The sequence below is a fragment of the Barbus barbus genome, assembly GCF_936440315.1.
Source record: "Barbus barbus genome assembly, chromosome: 9".
NCBI lineage: Eukaryota > Metazoa > Chordata > Actinopteri > Cypriniformes > Cyprinidae > Barbus > Barbus barbus.
The window spans coordinates 9,659,212-9,678,324 of NC_136737.1; the positions used below are offsets into that span (position 1 = coordinate 9,659,212).

The 19,113-nt window shown below is 38.6% G+C and overlaps 1 protein-coding gene across 3 annotated transcripts; it reads left to right on the top strand.

Moving 5' to 3' along the window:
- The first annotated feature begins 90 nt into the window (after positions 1-90).
- LOC306874984 (NACHT, LRR and PYD domains-containing protein 3-like) lies at positions 91-17,154 on the top strand. Of its 3 annotated transcripts, XM_079425329.1 has the most exons (19): positions 96-345; positions 736-795; positions 1,532-1,639; positions 2,277-2,361; positions 3,449-3,644; positions 3,729-5,556; positions 7,156-7,326; positions 7,891-8,064; positions 8,271-8,441; positions 11,868-12,041; positions 12,122-12,295; positions 12,381-12,554; positions 12,904-13,077; positions 14,497-14,670; positions 15,098-15,271; positions 15,489-15,647; positions 15,773-15,903; positions 16,171-16,232; positions 16,329-17,146. In XM_079425329.1, the coding sequence occupies exons 2-18, from the start codon at positions 737-739 to the stop codon at positions 16,209-16,211; spliced, it is 4,167 nt and encodes a 1,388-aa protein (XP_079281455.1). In that variant the 5' UTR covers positions 96-345; position 736; the 3' UTR covers positions 16,212-16,232; positions 16,329-17,146. The 3 variants fall into 3 exon arrangements, with proteins under 3 accessions (XP_079281454.1, XP_079281455.1, XP_079281456.1); XM_079425328.1 differs by having other exon boundaries at positions 91-345; positions 16,171-17,154; XM_079425330.1 differs by having other exon boundaries at positions 201-345; positions 3,843-5,556; positions 16,171-17,154.
- Positions 17,155-19,113: the final 1,959 nt, after the last annotated feature.

The following is a 19,113-nucleotide window of genomic DNA, read 5'->3' on the forward strand; positions in this document are numbered from 1 at the left end:
TAGAAAGCATATTGCTTTGCTATACTTTAATATCATGATGATTGCATTGGTCATTTTCTTAAATCATCCATAAAATACACACTGGCTAGTACCCCAAAGCGGATGAGTTCTGTCGGCGCTGAGAAGAGCTCCGTTAAACCTCGAAACTGTAATGTTACTCCGCGAGACCGTAATTTAGGAAAGGCTTGGAAAATAAAGACGCAGGATTGGCTGTCGTTGCTGTTCATCGTTCACAAAGTCTAGGAACACATAAACAGTTTATGTCTCCATCAACTTTGTTTTGTAATCGTACCACGTGACAAGCAACAAGCGCAAAAGACAGAAAAACATTGAAAGCCTTTGCATGTAAGTTTGAGCACCTCCTCGATTACAGTTATTTGGCGAAGCAGACGGAATGTAATATACTGATTTAGATTCGGATTAGAGTAGCCTGTTTTTATTACGGATGAGAACCTGATGGGGATTAGTTTACTTTTGTAGGCCACGGATATTAAAATAAAAATTTTAATTAAAACGATGCTATTTCTCTGAATGTGTTTCCCCTCTATTTCCTCATTCGGTTTTTATTAGGCTGTTGTTTTGTGATTATGTCAAATCCAAAGTAAATCAGACCGTTTGATTTGGACAGACGAACCTCAATATATAATGAATGTGCTTGCATGTAACTGGTCTTGTCAAAGAAGCATGTAACAAAAAAAAAAAAAATCAGCTTTGACTAAATGGAATGTTTTGCAGTATGTCAAAGGAGCGAGGAAAAGAGTCTCCCTGTGAGATGAGTCTCTCAGAGAAACAGAGGTAAGACTGTCACATTTAATAACATACTGTACTGATTTTCCATGGCTGTAGATGTTTTGAGAAGTTTTGTTTTGTTCCCTTTCTCAGCCACTCATTCACAAGTACATTCAGTATTAAAGGCTACTGATAAAACTAGTTACAATGTTTTTAGTATTTTAGTTGATTTTCTAAAAACACATCTGGACTCTTTCAGGTTTTGTGGTTAAATTGAAATTAGGTGCAGTTATTAGGATGAAGTCTCCAATCAAGACATATTGTGTGTTAAACTCTATAAACCAGGTGAGACTCAGTGATGTTGGAGAGAGGGGAAAAACCTTAAAACTTAGTCTAGTTTGTGTGAGTTCATAGATGAATTCAGTTCATGGAATAAACACTCAGGAATGATGTAGGTGGGAAATTTAGGAATGCAGGAAATAGTTGGTGTGCCCTTTTGCCTTGTTCTACTTGCGCAGATTGACAGAAGGGGCCGTTTCTATTGTGGCAGAAAAAACATGGAAAGATTTGAGCAAGGTGCCAAGTGTTTTGAAACAGGGTGAGCTGCTGGGAGAATGCAGTTCATGAGTCTCATCTGTGACTTACGATTAAGTGGAAAAATCTTTCAGGACGAGAAACCAGCATGTTACTAGCCTTGTTACTGTCTTTAGATTTGGCCACAATTTAATTTGCAACATCAAATGTCTTCAAATGAGAGTTAAGTATCTCCTGTAGTAATGTGTTTTGCTCTTTGTGTCATTAGTGTACGATCAGGCTCACATGTGTCCAGCTCTGTGTCTGTGAAGAGTGACTGGTCAAAAGATCATGACCCACCGAATTTCAGTGAGAAAAAAACATCATCTACCAAATGGTATTTCATGTGTTTTACATTACAGTAATGTGTCTTTCTAGGTCGCCACTAGGGTGCGTAAACTTACCGAGACACCAGGCAAGCAAACAGAAATACATCATCTTGAGACATGAGAAGGACTCAAGATGATGTATTTTGATGTGTGTATGAATTATAATGTATGAATATATTGACTTTGTGTCATTAGCGAAAGATCCAAACACTGATATTATTTGAAGTGAATTATATTTTTTGTAGTACCCATTTAATTCTTGTTGAAGTGCTGCACAGCAGGTTAAAATACCTGTTGTCAACACAGCAGTTATACACATATATTTGCAATTATACACCAGCCTCTGTGTTTTTTGCTTATTATAATAAGAGAGTTTTAAAATGCATAGTTCAATCAAGTTATTCATAGTTCGCTCATGTTATTCCAAAACCAAGACTTTTGTTCATCTTCAGAACGTAATTGTTCATTGATCAATGTTTATATGCAAATAATTAAAACTAAATTAAAATTGTTCAATCAAATAAAGCTCAACAAAATGAGCTAAAAAAAACAAACAAAAAACAAATTAGGTACCCAGATCTTACCCTTTAAGAGATTTCTCTACTATTATGCCTAAAATTTTGTTTTCTTTCCTTTACCAACTAGCATTCTATATGAGACATTAGGTTCAGGCATCCAGACTCACAGGAACCAAAATAATTTCAAAGAAAATCTCCTGTGGATTTTCCAGGTAGGAAAACACATTTATGTTAATAGCTTATTGAATCAAGTGCTGCATTTTAACTTGGATTTTGTGTGTGTGTGTGTGCAGTATCTGTATCATATATATTGTGGCGGGAGGAGCAAACGACAGACACAGTGGGTGTGGCGTCAGGCCTCGGAGAGGTTTTTATTAAACAATAATCAAAATAAAGTGTCCAAAGGGGGGTAAAACAGGGGATCTGGTGTCCTCTTCGTGCTACGGACTTGTGAAGGAGGGCAGTGTTCTGGAAGGAAGGGTCCAGGTAAGGGGCGGAGTCTGGTGGCCGCACGCGCTCCCCTCTCGGGACCGGGGCGCGTGGGTCGGCGGCTTCTTCTGAGCGGCATCATCCATCCTTTGCCCGCGGCGCTTCCGGGAGATAGAACGGCCCGGCATCCTGGCCCGTCAAACGGGTCCGGTGTTGTGCCGAATTCTGCACCCCTGCCAGATTATGCACCCCTTCGTTGAAGTCGCTGCCTGATTGCCTAATCGCAACCCCACCCCTAATCCTAACCCCTCCCCCACACCTACTCCTAAACCTACCAATACTAGGGGGTGCATAATCTGGCAGGGGTGCAGAATTCGGCACAACACCGGCAGCTCACGTCTCCGGTGGTGCGGGAATCCCTCAACGCTCCCTTCCTGGACCCACGAGGACACCAGCGTGCATGCACGGGGAAGAGACCGGTCTCTCGAGGAGAGGCGTGCTCAGCATTTAAACAGCGGCGGTGATGAGGCTCTATTCACATCAGGTGCGCCTCATCACACGCCGCCAGCCCTAGCTGTATTAGCGCCCCTCCTCTCTCACACACCCACTCCCGTCGGGAGCCTGGTGAAGGGCAGCGAATACGGGACGGGGTGGTGATGATAATAAGGGGGGAGGCAGCCGACTCGTCACGATATACTGTATGTATATATATATATGTATATATGTATATATGTGATAATGTACACACACACACTCAACCAAAGTTAAAATGCAGCACTTGAGAGATATATATATATATATATATAGATAGATAGATTTGGTATATAATTTGTTGTTTTGTCCCTCTTTTTTTTCTTGCTTTGTTTTTAGGATCTTGAGAGCAAACTAATCACATTTCTGAAGAATGAGTTAGAAAAGTTTAAGAAAATATTACAAAAAGAGAATACATTATACTTTGTGAAGGACTTTAATGAGAATAGATGCAGTATCAGTGAAGCAGCTCTCGATCTCACACTCCACTTCCTTAGAAGTATGAAGCAAGATGAAGCTGCTGATACTCTAGAAGGTAAGAGACTCATGGCCATCTGTCAGATTGTCACTTATAAAATGGAGAGAAAATTAGGATAAAAATGTTTTTTTTCTTGTTTAGATGAGCTGTTCTTCATTCATGAGCTAAAATGCAATCTGAAGAAAAAGTATCAATGTGTGTTTGAAGGAATTGCAAAACATGGTGACTCAACAGTTCTGAATAACATCTACACAGATCTCTATATCACTCAGGGTTGTAGTGAACAAGTCAATACTGAACATGAAGTGAGACAGATTGAGTCCTTTTCCAGGCATCATGAATCACAAGAGATACCACTTGAATGCAAAAATTTGTTTGAAGCACCTGAACAAGACAAGGAGATCAGAACTGTACTGACAAAAGGAGTTGCTGGCATTGGAAAAACCATCTCTGTGCAAAAATATGTTCTGGATTGGGCTGAAGGAAAAGAAAATCAGGATATCAGCTTCATATTTCCTCTTCCATTCAGAGAGATGAACTTAAAGGAGAAAGAGAAACAAAGCTTGATGGGTCTTCTAAATGAGTTTTTCCCAGAGACAAAAAGGCTGAACCTTACAAGAAGGAATCAATTCAAAGTCTTGTTCATCCTTGATGGTTTGGATGAATGTCATCTTCCTCTGAACTTTGAAGGTAATGAGACGTGGTCTGATGTATCATCACCTGCCTCTCTGAATGTTCTCCTGACAAACCTCATCAAGGGAAATCTGCTTCCTTCTGCTCTCATCTGGATCACCACCAGACCAGCAGCTGCCAGTAAGATTCCTCCTGAATGTATCGACCGGGTGACAGAGATACGAGGATTCAATGATGCACAAAAGGAGGAGTACTTCAAAAAAAGATTCACAGATGAGAATCTAGCCAAAGAAATCACTGATCACATTAAACAATCAAAGAGTCTTTTTATCATGTGCCACATCCCAGTCTTCTGCTGGATTTCAGCCACTGTTCTCCAGAACATTTTGGAGGAGAAAAGAAATAATGTGAAAAACGATCAGGCTGATGATGCCTCTGAAACACTGCAGGAATCAAATACTGAAGACACTCCCAAGACTTTGACACAAATGTACACACACTTTCTCCGCTTTCAGATCCTGCAGAGCAGACGAAAGTATGATGGAGAAAACAGACCAGATGTTTCCTGGGATACAGAAGCCATTCTTTCACTGGGGAAACTGGCATTTAATCATCTGGAAAGAAATAACCTGATCTTCTATGAAAAAGACCTGGAAGCCTGTGGTATTGATGTGTATAAGGCATCAGTGTATTCAGGCATGTGTACCCAGATCTTTAAAGAGGAAACAGGGATCATTCTTGGTACCATGTACTGCTTTGTTCACTTGAGCATTCAAGAGTTTATTGCAGCCCTTTATGCACATCTGTTTCTAGACATCAACAAGAAAAGTGTGTTTGTTCATAAGTCTTCAGAGCACAAAAATAAAAATGAAGCCATGATTGATTTGCTCAAGATTGCAGTGGACAATGCGCTTCAGAGTGACAATGGACACCTGGATCTCTTCCTTCGCTTCCTTCTCGGTCTGTCACTCCAGTCCAATCGGCTACTCTTACGAGGTCTGTTGACACAGCAAGACAGCAATGACAAGTGCAACAAGGAAATAGTTGAGTACATCAAGCAGAAATTTGACTCTAACCTGTCTCCAGAGAGATCCATCAATCTGTTCTACTGTCTGAATGAACTGAATGATCAAACTCTGGTGAAAGAGATTCAGACCCACCTCAGTAAAGGAAGTCTCTCATCAGCTGATCTTTCACCTGCCCAGTGGTCTGCGTTGGCCTTTGTGTTGTTGACATCAAAGGAGGAGCTGGAGGAGTTTGATCTACAGAAATTCAAGAAATCAGACGAGTGTCTTTTTAGACTATCAGCAGTCATTAAAACCTCCAAAAGAGCTTTGTAAGTCATTTAATAAAGTCATGGTTTTGCACTCATCTGGAAAACATATTTATCTATAGACATTGGTATGATTAAATTATTTATTTATTTATTTATTTATTAAAGTGTAATGCTAATATTTTATTAGGTATATATGCACAGTGGTGTGAAAAAGTGTTGGTCCCCTTCCTGATTTATTTTTTTGCATGTTTGTCACACTTTAATGTTTCAGATCATCAAACAAATTTAAGTATTAATCAAAGATAACACAAGTAAAAACAACATGCAGTTTTTAAATGAAGGGGTTTTTTTATGAAGGGAAAACAAAATCCAAACCCACATGGCCCTGTGTGAAAAAGTGTTTGCCCCCGACCAAAATTACCCCAAGAGCGCAGCGACGACTCATCCAAGAGGTCACAAAAGACCCCACAACAACATCTAAAGAACTGCAGGCCTCACTTAACCTCAGTTAAGGTCAGTGTTCATGACTCCACCATAAGAAAGAGACTGGGCAAAAATGGCCTGCATGGTAGAGTTCCAAGACGAAAACCGCTGTTGAGCAAAAAGAACATAAAGGCTCGTCTCAGTTTTGCCAGAAAACATCTTGATGATCCCCAAGACTTTTGGGAAAATACTCTGTGGACTGACGAGACAAAAGTTGAACATTTTGGAAGGTGTGTGTCCCATTACATCTGGTGTAAAAGTAACACAGCATTTCAAAAAAAGAACATCATACCAACAGTAAAATATGGTGGTGGTAGTGTGATGGTCTGGGGCTGTTTTGCTGCTTCAGGACCTGGAAGACTTGCTGTGATAAATGGAACCATGAATTCAGCTGTCTACCAAAAAAATCCTGAAGAACAATGTCCGGCCATCTGTTCGTGACCTCAAGCTGAAGCGAACTTGGGTTCTGCAGCAGGACAATGATCCAAAACACACCAGCAAATCCACCTCTGAATGGCTGAAGAAAAACAAAATGAAGACTTTGGAGTGGCCTAGTCAAAGTCCTGACCTGAATCCTGTTGAGATGCTGTGGCATGACCTTAAAAAGGCGGTTCATGCTGGAAACCCCTCCAATGTGGCTGAATTCCAACAATTCTGCCAAGATGAGTGGGCCAAAATTCCTCCACAGCGCTGTAACAGACTCATTGCAAGTTATCGCAAACGCTTGATTGCAGTTGTTCCTGCTAAGGGTGGTTCAACCAGTTATTAGGTTTAGGAGGCAAGCACTTTTTCACACAGGGCCATGTGGGTTTGGATTTTGTTTTCCCTTCATAATAAAAAACTTAATTCAAAAACTGCATGTTGTGTTTACTTGTGTTATCTTTGATTAATATTTAAATTTGTTTGATGATCTGAAACATTAAAGTGTGACAAACATGCAAAAAAAAAAAAAATCAGGAAGGGGGCCAACAGTTTTTCACACCACTGTATGTGTATTATGTAGAAAATTCTATAGAATACTATTATTTAGAAGAGAATAAAACAGAGAATACTATTATTTTAAGAGTAATGCCAGTACCGTTCATGTGTAAGTAATAGGTGAAAAAATTTATTTTAATATTTGTATTTAGCAAATTAATTGTCTAATCCTGCGATGTGATTTAATTTCTCTCATAGACTGAATGATTGTAACTTAACAGACAGAAGCTGTTCAGCTGTGGCTACAGTTCTTGGATCAGATAACATTCTGAAAGAAATGAACATGAGCAATAATAATCTGCAGGATTCAGGAGTGAAGCTGCTCTGCACTGGACTGGAGAATATGAAGTGTGAATTGGAGATACTGAGGTAAGCTTTTTGTTAAGATATGATTTATAAAGTGCATATATGGGATTTTTTTGTGTGTTTTAAATGACAAATTATGAATTTTCCATTTTATTTCTTAATTAATTTTATCTCTTAAAAAATGTTTAAAATATGGATAGTATGCAAAAGACTTTGAGGGACAGTTCACACAAAAATGAAAATTCTGTTTATAAATTACTCGCCCTCACGTCATTCCAAACCCATCATTCAAGACTTCCTTTCATCAACACAGACATTTTTAATGTAATCTAAAAGAGACTTCAGTCCCTTCACTGAAAGTCCATGCAACCAAAACTTTGATGCTTCAAAAGCATCAAAAAAAAAAAAAAAAAAAAGAAAAATTGTAAAAAAAGTAATCCATATGAATCGAGATTTTAATCTAGGTCTTCTGAAGAGGAACTAACACTTTATATGATAAACAGATTTAATGTAGTCAAATACATAGAACACATCAGATAAGATAAACGGAAGCTCAGCTGCATTTGACTAACTTTCTAGAATAACTGATTATTCTGCTAAATGTTACTTTTTTCATTCCTTGTCTAGACTCTCTAATTGCAATGTCACTGAAGAAGGTTATAAAGCACTGGCTTCAGCTCTGAGATCAAACCCTACACACCTGATAGAGCTGGATCTCACAGGAAATGATCCTGGACAATCAGGAGTGGAGCAGCTCAATGATTTACTACAGGATCCAAACTGCCAGTTGAAGACACTGAGGTGAGATGAAACAAAGACAAAATAAATAATACACAGGCAAATTATTTATAGTAATATTATTTCATAAATTCAGTCTGTTACATCTAAATGAATTCAGGATAAACCATTTCACATTTGATTTCCCCATCAGAATTGGCTGCATTTTTTCATTACACTAAGTTTATTTTAGAACCGATTTGAATTCTGCTTCATCTTCTCTTCTGTAGGTTTTTGGGTCCTGCTGCAGATGAAGCCTGTCAGTATGTGACTGGAATTGTGGGTGAAAACCTGTTACTCCTGAGAGAGCTGAATCTGAGTGAACATGAACTAGGAGACACACGAGTGAATCAGATCGCTGCTCTACTGCAGGATAAACACTGTAAACTCAACACACTGATGTGAGTATTTAATATAATTTACCAGAACTTGGATTTTAGGTAAATGGGTAGTAATTTCACTTATTACTACAATCAAAGTAAAAAAAAGTCGTGACGTATTGTCAAGTATGGTGACCCATACTCGAAATTGGTGCTCTGCCTTTAACCCATCCAAGTGCACACACACAGCAGTGAGTAGTGAACAAATCCACACACACACACACACCGTGAACACACACCCGGAGCAGTGGGCAGCCATGCGCCCGGGGAGCAATTGGGGGTTCGGTGCCTTGCTCAAGGGCACCTCAGTCGTGGTATTGAGGGTGGAGAGAGCGCTGGACGTTCCCTCCCCCCACCTACAATTCCTGCCGGCCGGGGGCTCGAACCCGCAACCTTTCGATTACGAGTCCGACTCTCTAACCATTAGGCCACGACTTCCCAAATATTCAATATTCTGTGCTATAAACATAATGTCTTTTCTAGCTGAGTGCTAAAATCACAATGCATTAAGAACTGGGATTTAGAACCTTTTAAAGGGATCCCCGGGTATTAAGACATGTATAGCTTAATATAACGTAAATGATGTCTCTTATTTAAATATGTAGTAGAAAACCCATGAAAATGTATGTTATTTTTTAAAAATCAACATCATTTTTGTACTATGGGGGGGCACCATTATTTTATGTGCACAGTACATTCTGCATCGATGGCGTCAAATGGTTGTACTCAGTGAGCTACTGACGCTTTTTACCGCAACACAACTCCGAATACACAACTAAGAAAATAAAATACTGATACGATACCACATTGGGTGGCTTTTGGTTGTAATTTTCAGTCAAAGGGCAACAAGAGAAGCAATGTAAGACTTCACTGCTTTCCTAGCAATAAGAAGAGGAGAAAAGAATGGGAAGATGCCTGTGGACGAATAAAACTTCCTAAAGACCCGCTTCTTTTTTCTCTCCACTTTAGCCCTGATGGCTTTGAGTCTTTTAGTAGACCACAGCTACTGAAAGAGCTTACAAACGGCTGAGACAAGAAATGCTAGATGCCATCTGTTAGGATATAAACATGCCGACGCTAATCATGACGCGCGGCCACTAGAGGAGTTTCTCAGCGCGGATTTCCCTTGATATCTGGGGTGTTTAGTCTCCTTGTTGGGAAAAATCGATGGTACAGCATTTGGTTTAAACCTATACTTATATCCATCGCCACTTGTAAGCTCTTTCAGTAGCTGTGGTTATCATATCAGTATTTTAATTTCCGAGTTGTCTATTCTGAGTTGTGTTGTGGTAAAAATAGCAACAGGTAGCGGCAGTAGCTCACAGTGCAACCATTATACATCATCAGAATAATGGCACCCCCCATAGTCCAAAATACGTATAAAACAATGTGATTTAAAAAAAAAAAAAATAACGTCAATCTTTAATGGGGTTTCTACTACATATTTCAGTAAGAGACATAATTTACATTATATTAAACCATACAAGTCTTAAGGGATCCCTTTAAAAAGGGTGAAGATTTGTGAAAATGCTACCTTGCAACAATTAGTGTCTGTTTCTGAACAAATCAAATGAGCTACCTTTCCAAAACATGTTTGGATTAAACATGTTATGGATAAACACATTTTCCCCAGTGAACAAGCCAAGAGTGACACTGGCAAGAAAAGAAAAACTCTGTTCTTGATGTGAAGTGAAACTAAACGCTGTTTCACACAGAGCACAATGCGAAAAAGTGAGGGGAATCGCTGACAAACGGTACTTTCACACAGAGCGCAAAGAGATTGATCGCTTTCTGCCAATTCACACCTGCACACTAGGTGGCATTGACTAACAATGTATTTTTCCTCAGATATGTAGCTTGTATATGTGACCCTGGACCACAAAAATAAGGGTACATTTTCGAAATTGAGATTTATACATCATCTGAAAGCTGAGTAAATAATAAGCTTTCCATTGATGTATGGTTTGTTAGAATTGGACAATATTTGGTCGAGATACAACTATTTGAAAATCTGGAAAATCGCCTTTAAACTTTTCCAAATGAAGTTTTTGGCAATGCATATTACTAATCAAAAATTAAGTTTTGATATATTTACAGTAGGAAATTTACAAAATATCTTCATGGAACATGATCTTTACTTAATGTCCTAATGATTTTTGCCATAAAAGAAAAATCAATCATTTTGACTCATACAATGTATTTTTGGCTATTGCTACAAATATATCCCAGCGACTTAGGACTGGTTTTGTGGTCCAGGGTCACATATGGATTTAACATCGTCCGCTGCCCAATGTACAGCATTAAATTAAGATAAATAAAGTTTGGTTCTACACCGTAAGCACAAACTATCTATAATGCTTGGAAGAATACATCTCAAAAATAATAAGATGTATAATTAGCATCAATCTACACTTGAAAATGTATGTGATTTATTAATGTTTTTGCTTAAAACCCACTTTAAACCATCATTGAGTGCTTGTTATAGCTTCCAGTTGTGATCTATAGTTGATAATAGGAAGACATGCACTCTTTGTATGTTTTATAATTGATTAAATGCTACACCTGCTTCTCATTTGTCACAAACATCCTTTATTGGTATGAAATAAAGAAAATGCCATGATCTGAATAAAAAGCATACAGAAAATATATTGTCACAATCATGTCTATTTGCTTTCATATTTCATGTGTAGAAAAATGTTTCTCTTAATTATTTTTCATACAGAAGGGTAGGAGATACTGCTTGACAGATCTAGAGTGAATGCGCTCTGACTCAAACACTCGTGCACATGTAAGAAAATCAATAGTGCTCTTCAGACCACATAATTCAGTGGAAAATGAATAGAAATTATATTTTGTATAAAGAACATGTAACAAGAACTCAGCATCCACTTCTCTCAGAATACTCTTCTTCTGTGTTTGATTACACTAGTTTTCGAAACCACGCCACCACTGTCGGCCTTTTGTGCAACAGCAGCTGCCACGGGCATGTGATCTAAGTTCAAATCTAATTGGACGGCCCGTTTCATCGTGGCACAACAGGGGTAAAAATGAACACACAGGATGAAAGAAATCCCTGCATTTTTGCGTCGCGAATGATCGAGCTAGGTGTGAATAACCCCATAGGAATCTATTGTTTTGATTCAGAACATGCCGAATTTTCACGTTCAGTGTGAAAAGGCCTTAACCAGTTGTGTGGAGCTGTCTGAATATTTGCATTAGTATTCTGCTGCTCAGCTGTTTTGAACTTATTTTTACACCCAAACAAAGAATGATTATATGCTCAATATCTCAGGGCCTTTGTACTCAATGACTTGTAAAGTCATTTTCACCTTAGTGATTTTGTGATTTGGATAATAATCTTGTTCTCTGTCTGTTTGTTTGTTTGTTATGAAGATGCTATAACTTTACAGAATGAAGAGTTTGTTTGTCTCATTTCTTCCAATGTAGGTTAAGATACTGTTATATGACAGATGAAGGTTGTTCTGCTGTGACTTCAGCTCTGAAATCAAACCCATCACACCTGAGAGAGCTGAACCTGAGCGGAAATCAACTAGGAGACTCTGGACTGAAAAACATCAGTGATCTACTGATGAACCCACAATGCAAGCTGGAGAAACTAGCGTTAGTAACATTATATTTTTACAGCAGTTAAAAGTGTGATGTATCATAATGGATTTGAGTCATTGTTCTTTTCTCTTCAGGCTGTGTGGATGCAGTATTAAAGAGAAACACTGTTATCTTCTGAGTTCAGCTCTGCGTTTAAACCCATCACACCTGAGAGAGCTGGACCTGAGTGGGAATGAACTAAAAAACACAAGAGTGAAGCACTTGTGTGATGCACTGAAAGATTCACACTGTAAACTGGAGAGATTGGGGTGAGGGATCTTCACATACATGGAAAAAAGTGTTTTGATATTTGAGTGAAACAATGAAGTGTTTGTTTCTTTTCTCCCAATGCAGGTTAAGATACTGTGATATGACACATGAGTGTTGTTCTGTTCTGACTTCAGCTCTGAAATCAAACCCAGCACATCTAAGACAGCTGAACCTGAGTGGAAATAAACTAGGAGACTCTGGAGTGAAAAACCTCAGTGATTTTCTGATGAACCCACAGTGCAAACTGGAAAAACTAGAGTTAGTAACATCATACAGCAGTTGCAGTTAGATTAAAGTTTATTGTTTAGCTGTTTATTTTAAGACAACAAGACCCAAAGATGGATCATGTATAGCACTGCACTTTGTTGCGTTTCACAATATGAAGATACACTGATAATTCACAAATGTTTTAAACTGTGTGAAGATGCACCAGACTTGGGTTGTAACTAGTATCCTCAAATCCTAGTTATGCTACTTTCTTGGTTTATTGATTATAATGGTTTATTACAATTACATTTGGTGGTGTATTAGTGACTGTATGGCATTTGCTCATGATAACTCACACATGAATGATCTGATTCATTGTCTTTTCTTTTTCTGTCTTCAGTCTGTGTGAGTGCAGTATTACAGAGAAACAGTGTCTCATCCTGACTTCAGATCTGAAATCAAACCCATCACATCTGAGAGAACTGGACCTCAGTGGGAATAAAATGAAAAACAGTGGAGTGAATCACTTATGTCACGCACTGAAGGATTCACACTGTAAACTGGAGAGATTGAGGTCAGTAACATTCATATACAAGAATCAAAATGCTTCATTTTGGTGGTTTGATAGTATGAGCATCACATTTTAGTGAATGAAATGCTTCTGGGATGCAGAACTGCACAGCTCATGCTCCCAGTGTGAATGCTGTATTCTGTTAATATAAGTGACGAAAAGAAAACATGCTTCTTACTAGAGGTCTTCACGGGTCCAAAGATTTGCTGCACAGAACCGACCCAGACCCATATTTCATTTGAAAGTGGGACCTGAACCCGTCTGGGATGACACAGACCCGACTGCACCCGATCGGCACATATTGCACAGCAAACTGCTATTAAGTCAATAACAAGTTGTGAAAAAAAAAAATCCCTTACTACTGTTAGTAGCCCTCTCCCTGATTACGATGCATACAATCCTCCTTGCCAATAAACTTCCATCCATGTTAGGCTGTTCCTCTCTCTTGCCGGCTGAAAGAGCTTTCTTAATCCACTCATTATTCCAGCTTTAAAAGTCTACTTGCTGTCACGGTTGGAGACGGATGACTAATGCAACTTCGCAGTTTTTGTTTTGTTTTGTTTTTTCTCCATCTCGAGTCAACTTCGACTGTTGCGTTTACCCTACAATAACGATACTTTTTGTTGGTTGTAATAAAGACTCGGCAAAAAAACTCACAGAACAAGAAGTGCATTACACTTTACTGCGTGTGTTTTAATAACAAGTGCATCTGTTCAGTTTTGTTTCAGCTTTTTTTTCGCATCACTCATAAAGGAATCCATGATCACCGTCTGCTTGCAGTAGCCTACTACATTAACTCCGCCCGCACTCTGCTTCTGGTGACTGAGGTAACGCGTGTTTTTTTCACCTTATTTCCCACTCACACTTTTCTCATCCTAATTTTACAAACTGCGAGTTACAAAAAAACGTGCATGCTGACTGACACTGATCACTGGAGGGTGCGGTATTCTCAGATCGACTCAGGTATTACACACAAAGTTAAACAGACCCGGGACCCGAAGTAATAGACTGAGACCCAACCCTGACCCGGCTGACCATTTAAAATATAGACCTGATCCCGTACGGGTCCCTGGTCCTCGGGTCTCGGGTCCTCCGTGAAGACCTCTACTGCTTACACTCAATGCTCTTCTACAACACCACACCCAGCAGGGTGGGAAACATCTGAATATTTGCATCAGTATCCTGCTGCTCAGCTGTTTTGAGATCCTTTTTACACCTGAGAGAAGAATGACTCAATATCTCAGGGCCTTTGTACTCAATATCTTGTAAACAGCCTGAGTTCACATTATATTTGCGGATGATTTTTCACCTTAGTGATGTGTTTTGTGATCTGGTGAAATAAAGAATCTCCTTCTCTGTTTGTTTGCCAGGAAGATGTTATAACTTAAAAAAATAAAATAAAATACTCTCATTTCTATGTAGGTTCAGAGGCTGTGATATGACAGAAGAAGGTTGTTCTGCTGTGACTTCAGCTCTGAAATCAAACCCATCACACCTGAGAGAACTAGAGCTAAGTGGAAATCAACTAGGAGACTCTGGAGTGAAAGACCTCAGTGATCTACTGATGAACCCACAATGCAAGATGGAAATATTAGTGTTAGTAATGTACAGCAGTGAGATTAACGTTTATAATAGATTGATAGCTCAGTATGTGTATCGTTAAAAAAGCATTAAACTTTACAGCTATAAAGTCGCTTTGGATAAAAGCGTCTGCCAAATGACTAAATGTAAATGTAAATTTTCACATGCTGAAATCTGACAAAAATATTTGCTGTAAAACATGACTGAAGTGGGAACAGACTAAAAACTTGCATAACGTGAATGACTAGATTAATTTGGCATAGTATAATAGTTTTTACAGGCCTAATGGTACTTTTCAGTAATTATACTTTTAATAAGCCAAATGTGCATTTAGTGATGTAAATTCAACTCTAAAATGACTAACTAAATAATGGTTTGTGTGCAAAATTGATTTAGTCACATTACGAATCTAAATCATTATTCTTTCTCTGTCTGTCTTCAGTCTGTGTGGATGCAGTATTACAGAGAATCAGTGTCTCATCCTGACTTCAGCTCTGAAATCAAACCCATCACACCTGAGAGAGCTGGATTTGAGTGGGAATGAACTGAAGAACACAGGAGTGAATCACTTATGTGACGTACTGAAGGATTCAAAATGTAAACTGGAGAGACTGAGGTGAGGAACATTCAAATACAAGAATCAAAATGATTAGCAATCCTTCAACAGTTTAAACTAAGACATTTTAAACTCTATCTCTTCCTTTGAGATGACTGATTTTGGCCACAACACTTTGCTTAGCAGAGGTAAATGATTACGCCTTAGAAAGATCATTTTGGACTTTAGGTGAAAATAATATTATCTCTCTTCTGTCTTTCTGTTTGTCTCTTTCTAGTCTAAATGACTGTGGCATTACAGATGTTGCTTGTTTGGCTCAGTCTTTGGCTCAAACAAAAGCACTGCAGTTTTTAAAAGAGCTTGATCTGAGTAACAATAAAATAGGAAAATCAAAGCAGCTCAATGATGTGCTACGAGACTCAAACTGTAAACTGAGGTAAGTAAACATCTAGTTGTCGTAGTCACGCTAACACCAACAGAAAAAAAACAATAAAAAAGTCATTACTAATTTGATAAAAGTTGCTAATTTGAAACGTGTTCTCTTCTAATTCCTCCTCATAGCCTGGAGAGAGAACACTGGTTTAGCTGGAGAGCTGGTGTGAACCTCATTAGTAGCTTTGGTGGATGGATTACATCCTTTTCTAAAGCCCAGGAACCTGTAAAATCAGCAGTACAGGACCAGTCAGCATCAGGTGAGGATCTTCAGAAGAGCTTTACTATAGTACTGTGTCTACGAGGAGAAATGAATATGATGATGTGACGTCTGTAACCAGAATCTAAAATGTTCATCACATATTCAATATGAACTCTGTTCTCTGAGAATATAAGCACATAATAAAAAATGTAAGTTTTAAATCTTTGAGAACAGTAATGTTTGAGAACGGGGATTTTTGGTGAGATGTTGCCAAACAGAAATGTTGGCTAAGTATTCACACAAATTATAATTTTTTTATTTACAGGTGGAGCGGAGGAGGAAGAACAGCCTTCATCAATCACGTAGTGGACAGCAGGCAACAGGACGGTAACTCTCAAAACCCACTTTCCGTTCAATGGTATAGAAAGTTTAACGTCGGTGTGATCTGGATTCTGTGGTTAAACTGATTCCTTTTGTCCTCAGATAAGACCAATGTAAGGCTGAGTTTCATAATAAACTGAACTCAAAAATCTTCATCCTGCAATAAAACAATAACACCACCTACTGGGATGGAGTGTGTAAAGTGTTGATGTAGAAAAATCAGTCTTTTTTTTTTTTTAGGTATTCTAATAAAGCTGTGGTCACATTGAATTATTGTTCAATACATTATTTAATGTTAACCTGTTTATTCCTACAGATACAGCCTTAACCTCTTCTATAAGCTGAGATCTTTCTTTGTTTCAACCTAGACATTTTGGTAGAACACAAAGCTGTTTCCAATACAAAGTTGAGGAATTTGGCACAAACTTCTCTCTTATATTTAACTTATATTTCACGTTGACTCTGAATTATTTTAATATTCTTTTTTTAATTTTATGTTTCATGCTGATCAGATATGCAACCTAATTTCTAAATTTTACTGTCAATTGACTTAAATAACACACAACATACAAAACGTCACACACATCTTGCAAAAGCAAACACTTGAATACTGTTTTAACTTTTTTTTTAAATTGTATTACATAAACATAAACATAAAATAATTAGCCGCATACACGCCAAACTACACACAGAAGTGAAAAATGTAAAACACTACTGTCATGCGTCTTTTGCTTGTTCAGAGCACAGTGGAGCACAGGAGTTTGTCATAGCACTGTGTCATAGTATGTGTCATATCACATACTGTACATGATAAAGACGGAAAAAACTGAAGTTTTTCTCATGCTGAGAGATAAGCAGATGTATGTGTGTGGGAAAGTATCATATGTGGTGTTAAAACAATAAATGACACAGCAGATGATAAGAGCTCATATTCTCTGTTTTTATTTAAGCTAGATGAGGCATGTTCGGAGCATTCTCTTGCTGTTTACTGTTACTGTCAGGAACTATTTTTTAGCGGAAGGACATCATTCAACGATCTTTTCAATGCATACATTTTTGGTTTCGATATTTTTTTTTTATTGTGTGGTAACCGTTTTATAAAAGCTCCGCTCGTGCCTAACAACGCCCTTCAGCCGTGATTTATTCACCATTACAGCACGGCCTCTCGTACCTTATTGCTTACGTCACCAGAGGTCAGCACAGTCACCAAATTTGTCCACAAAGCATCAATTAAGGGCTGCACGAAGGGTTAAACTGATACTATCATCTTTGATAAAATCTCATAAAATGCTACGCAACTGTTTAGATCTGTGAAATATCTCTGCACATCGTTGCACTGACATGTAATTCAGTGCAACAAAATTATGTAATTTAATATAAAATGTCCCTTGAACATCTTGAAAATTGCAAGATAGTAGCATAGTACACAGAAGTTCACACAGAAAAACTCACTCTCTCGCTCTCTTTATTATATTTTATTTACTTTATTATACATTCTGTCGCGCATTTTCGGTCTCTCTCGCGCACACTCGGTCTCTCTCGCGCACTCTCGCTCTCTCTCGCGCACTCTCGCTCTCTCTCGCGTATTTTCGCTCTCTCTCCCGCACGCTCGGTCTCTCTCGCGCACACTCGGTCTCTCTCGCGCACTCTCTCCGTGTTCGCTTGACTTTTGTCAAGCCCGGTGCCTAAGTTTCCAGTGAACTCAACTCACTGATTCAAACGATCCGTTTAGAGCGAGTCTCCGGTGAACCGAACTCACAAGTAAACACTGGAGATCTTGTGAGCGCCCGCGCGCGCAACTGATGCTGCTAAAAGTAAGTTATAATGTCGAATTTTAGGATTAATTATTGTAACTGAAAATCATATCTAAGTCAAAACTGTCAGTTGTTTGTGAACTAAATCTGCTATAAATAACTCATGCACGTTCATATTCCCCGCTGCTGTGAAGTTAGCAGTTATATTAAATTGCTATGCATTTAGCCATGTGACGTCTGTTTTTATATTGTTTAGATCATCGAGCCAAGCAGACAGATATGAATGTTTATTCAACCATACTGAAAATAAGTAAATATTGTTAGCTAATGCTAACTGTCTAGCTAACAAGCTTGCTGGTGCTAAGTTGAGAATTTTTTTATATAAAGTCCAAATATTTTTATTCAGCCACCTAGATAGATTCCATCTGATGTAAAAAGAAAGGATGTGATGTTCAGAACACAGTAACTACAGTAATTATCAAAGTGTGAAGTGATGCCCTCTGGGGGCATTTGGCCAGGGGTGTTTTTACACCAGAAAAAAAATCATGAAAATATAATTATATTTTCCTTAAAATGTTCTTCCTAACTTCAGGCCTAATTCTCATGTCATATAAGTGAAGTGAAGTGACATTCAGCCAAGTATGGTGACCCATACTCTGAATTCGTGCTCTGCATTTAACCCATCCAACGTGCACACACACAGCAGTGAACACACACACACCGTGAACACACACCCGGAGCAGTGGGCAGCCATTTTATGCTGCAGCGCCCGGGGAGCAGTTGGGGGTTCGGTGCCTTGCTCAAGGGCACCTCAGTCGTGGTATTGAGGGTGGAGAGAGCGCTGGACATTCACTCCCCCCACCTACAATCCCTGCCGGCCCGAGACTCGAACCCGCAACCTTTGGATCACGAGTCCAACTCTCTAACCATTAGGCCACAACTTCCCCAATATATAACTGACGTTCTGAAAAACAAGAAGTTTTAAAACACTTATCTTACTGGGGAAAATTAGACTGTCAAATCAGTTTTCTCTCAGGTACATCGCAGTGTAAGCTTCACAGTGAACATCACTACATCACTCTTATCAACGTAGTGCATATCAACAACAAATATATATATATCTTGACTACATA

Coding starts and splice junctions, on each gene's coding strand:
- LOC306874984 (XM_079425328.1), top strand. CDS start 737: ATGTCAAAGGAGCGAGGAAAAGAGTCTCCCTGTGAGATGAGTCTCTCA. Junction 3,645..3,728: donor AGCTGCTGATACTCTAGAAG/GTAAGAGACTCA, acceptor TTTCTTGTTTAG/ATGAGCTGTTCTTCATTCAT. Junction 8,442..11,867: donor TGTAAACTCAACACACTGAT/GTGAGTATTTAA, acceptor CTTCCAATGTAG/GTTAAGATACTGTTATATGA.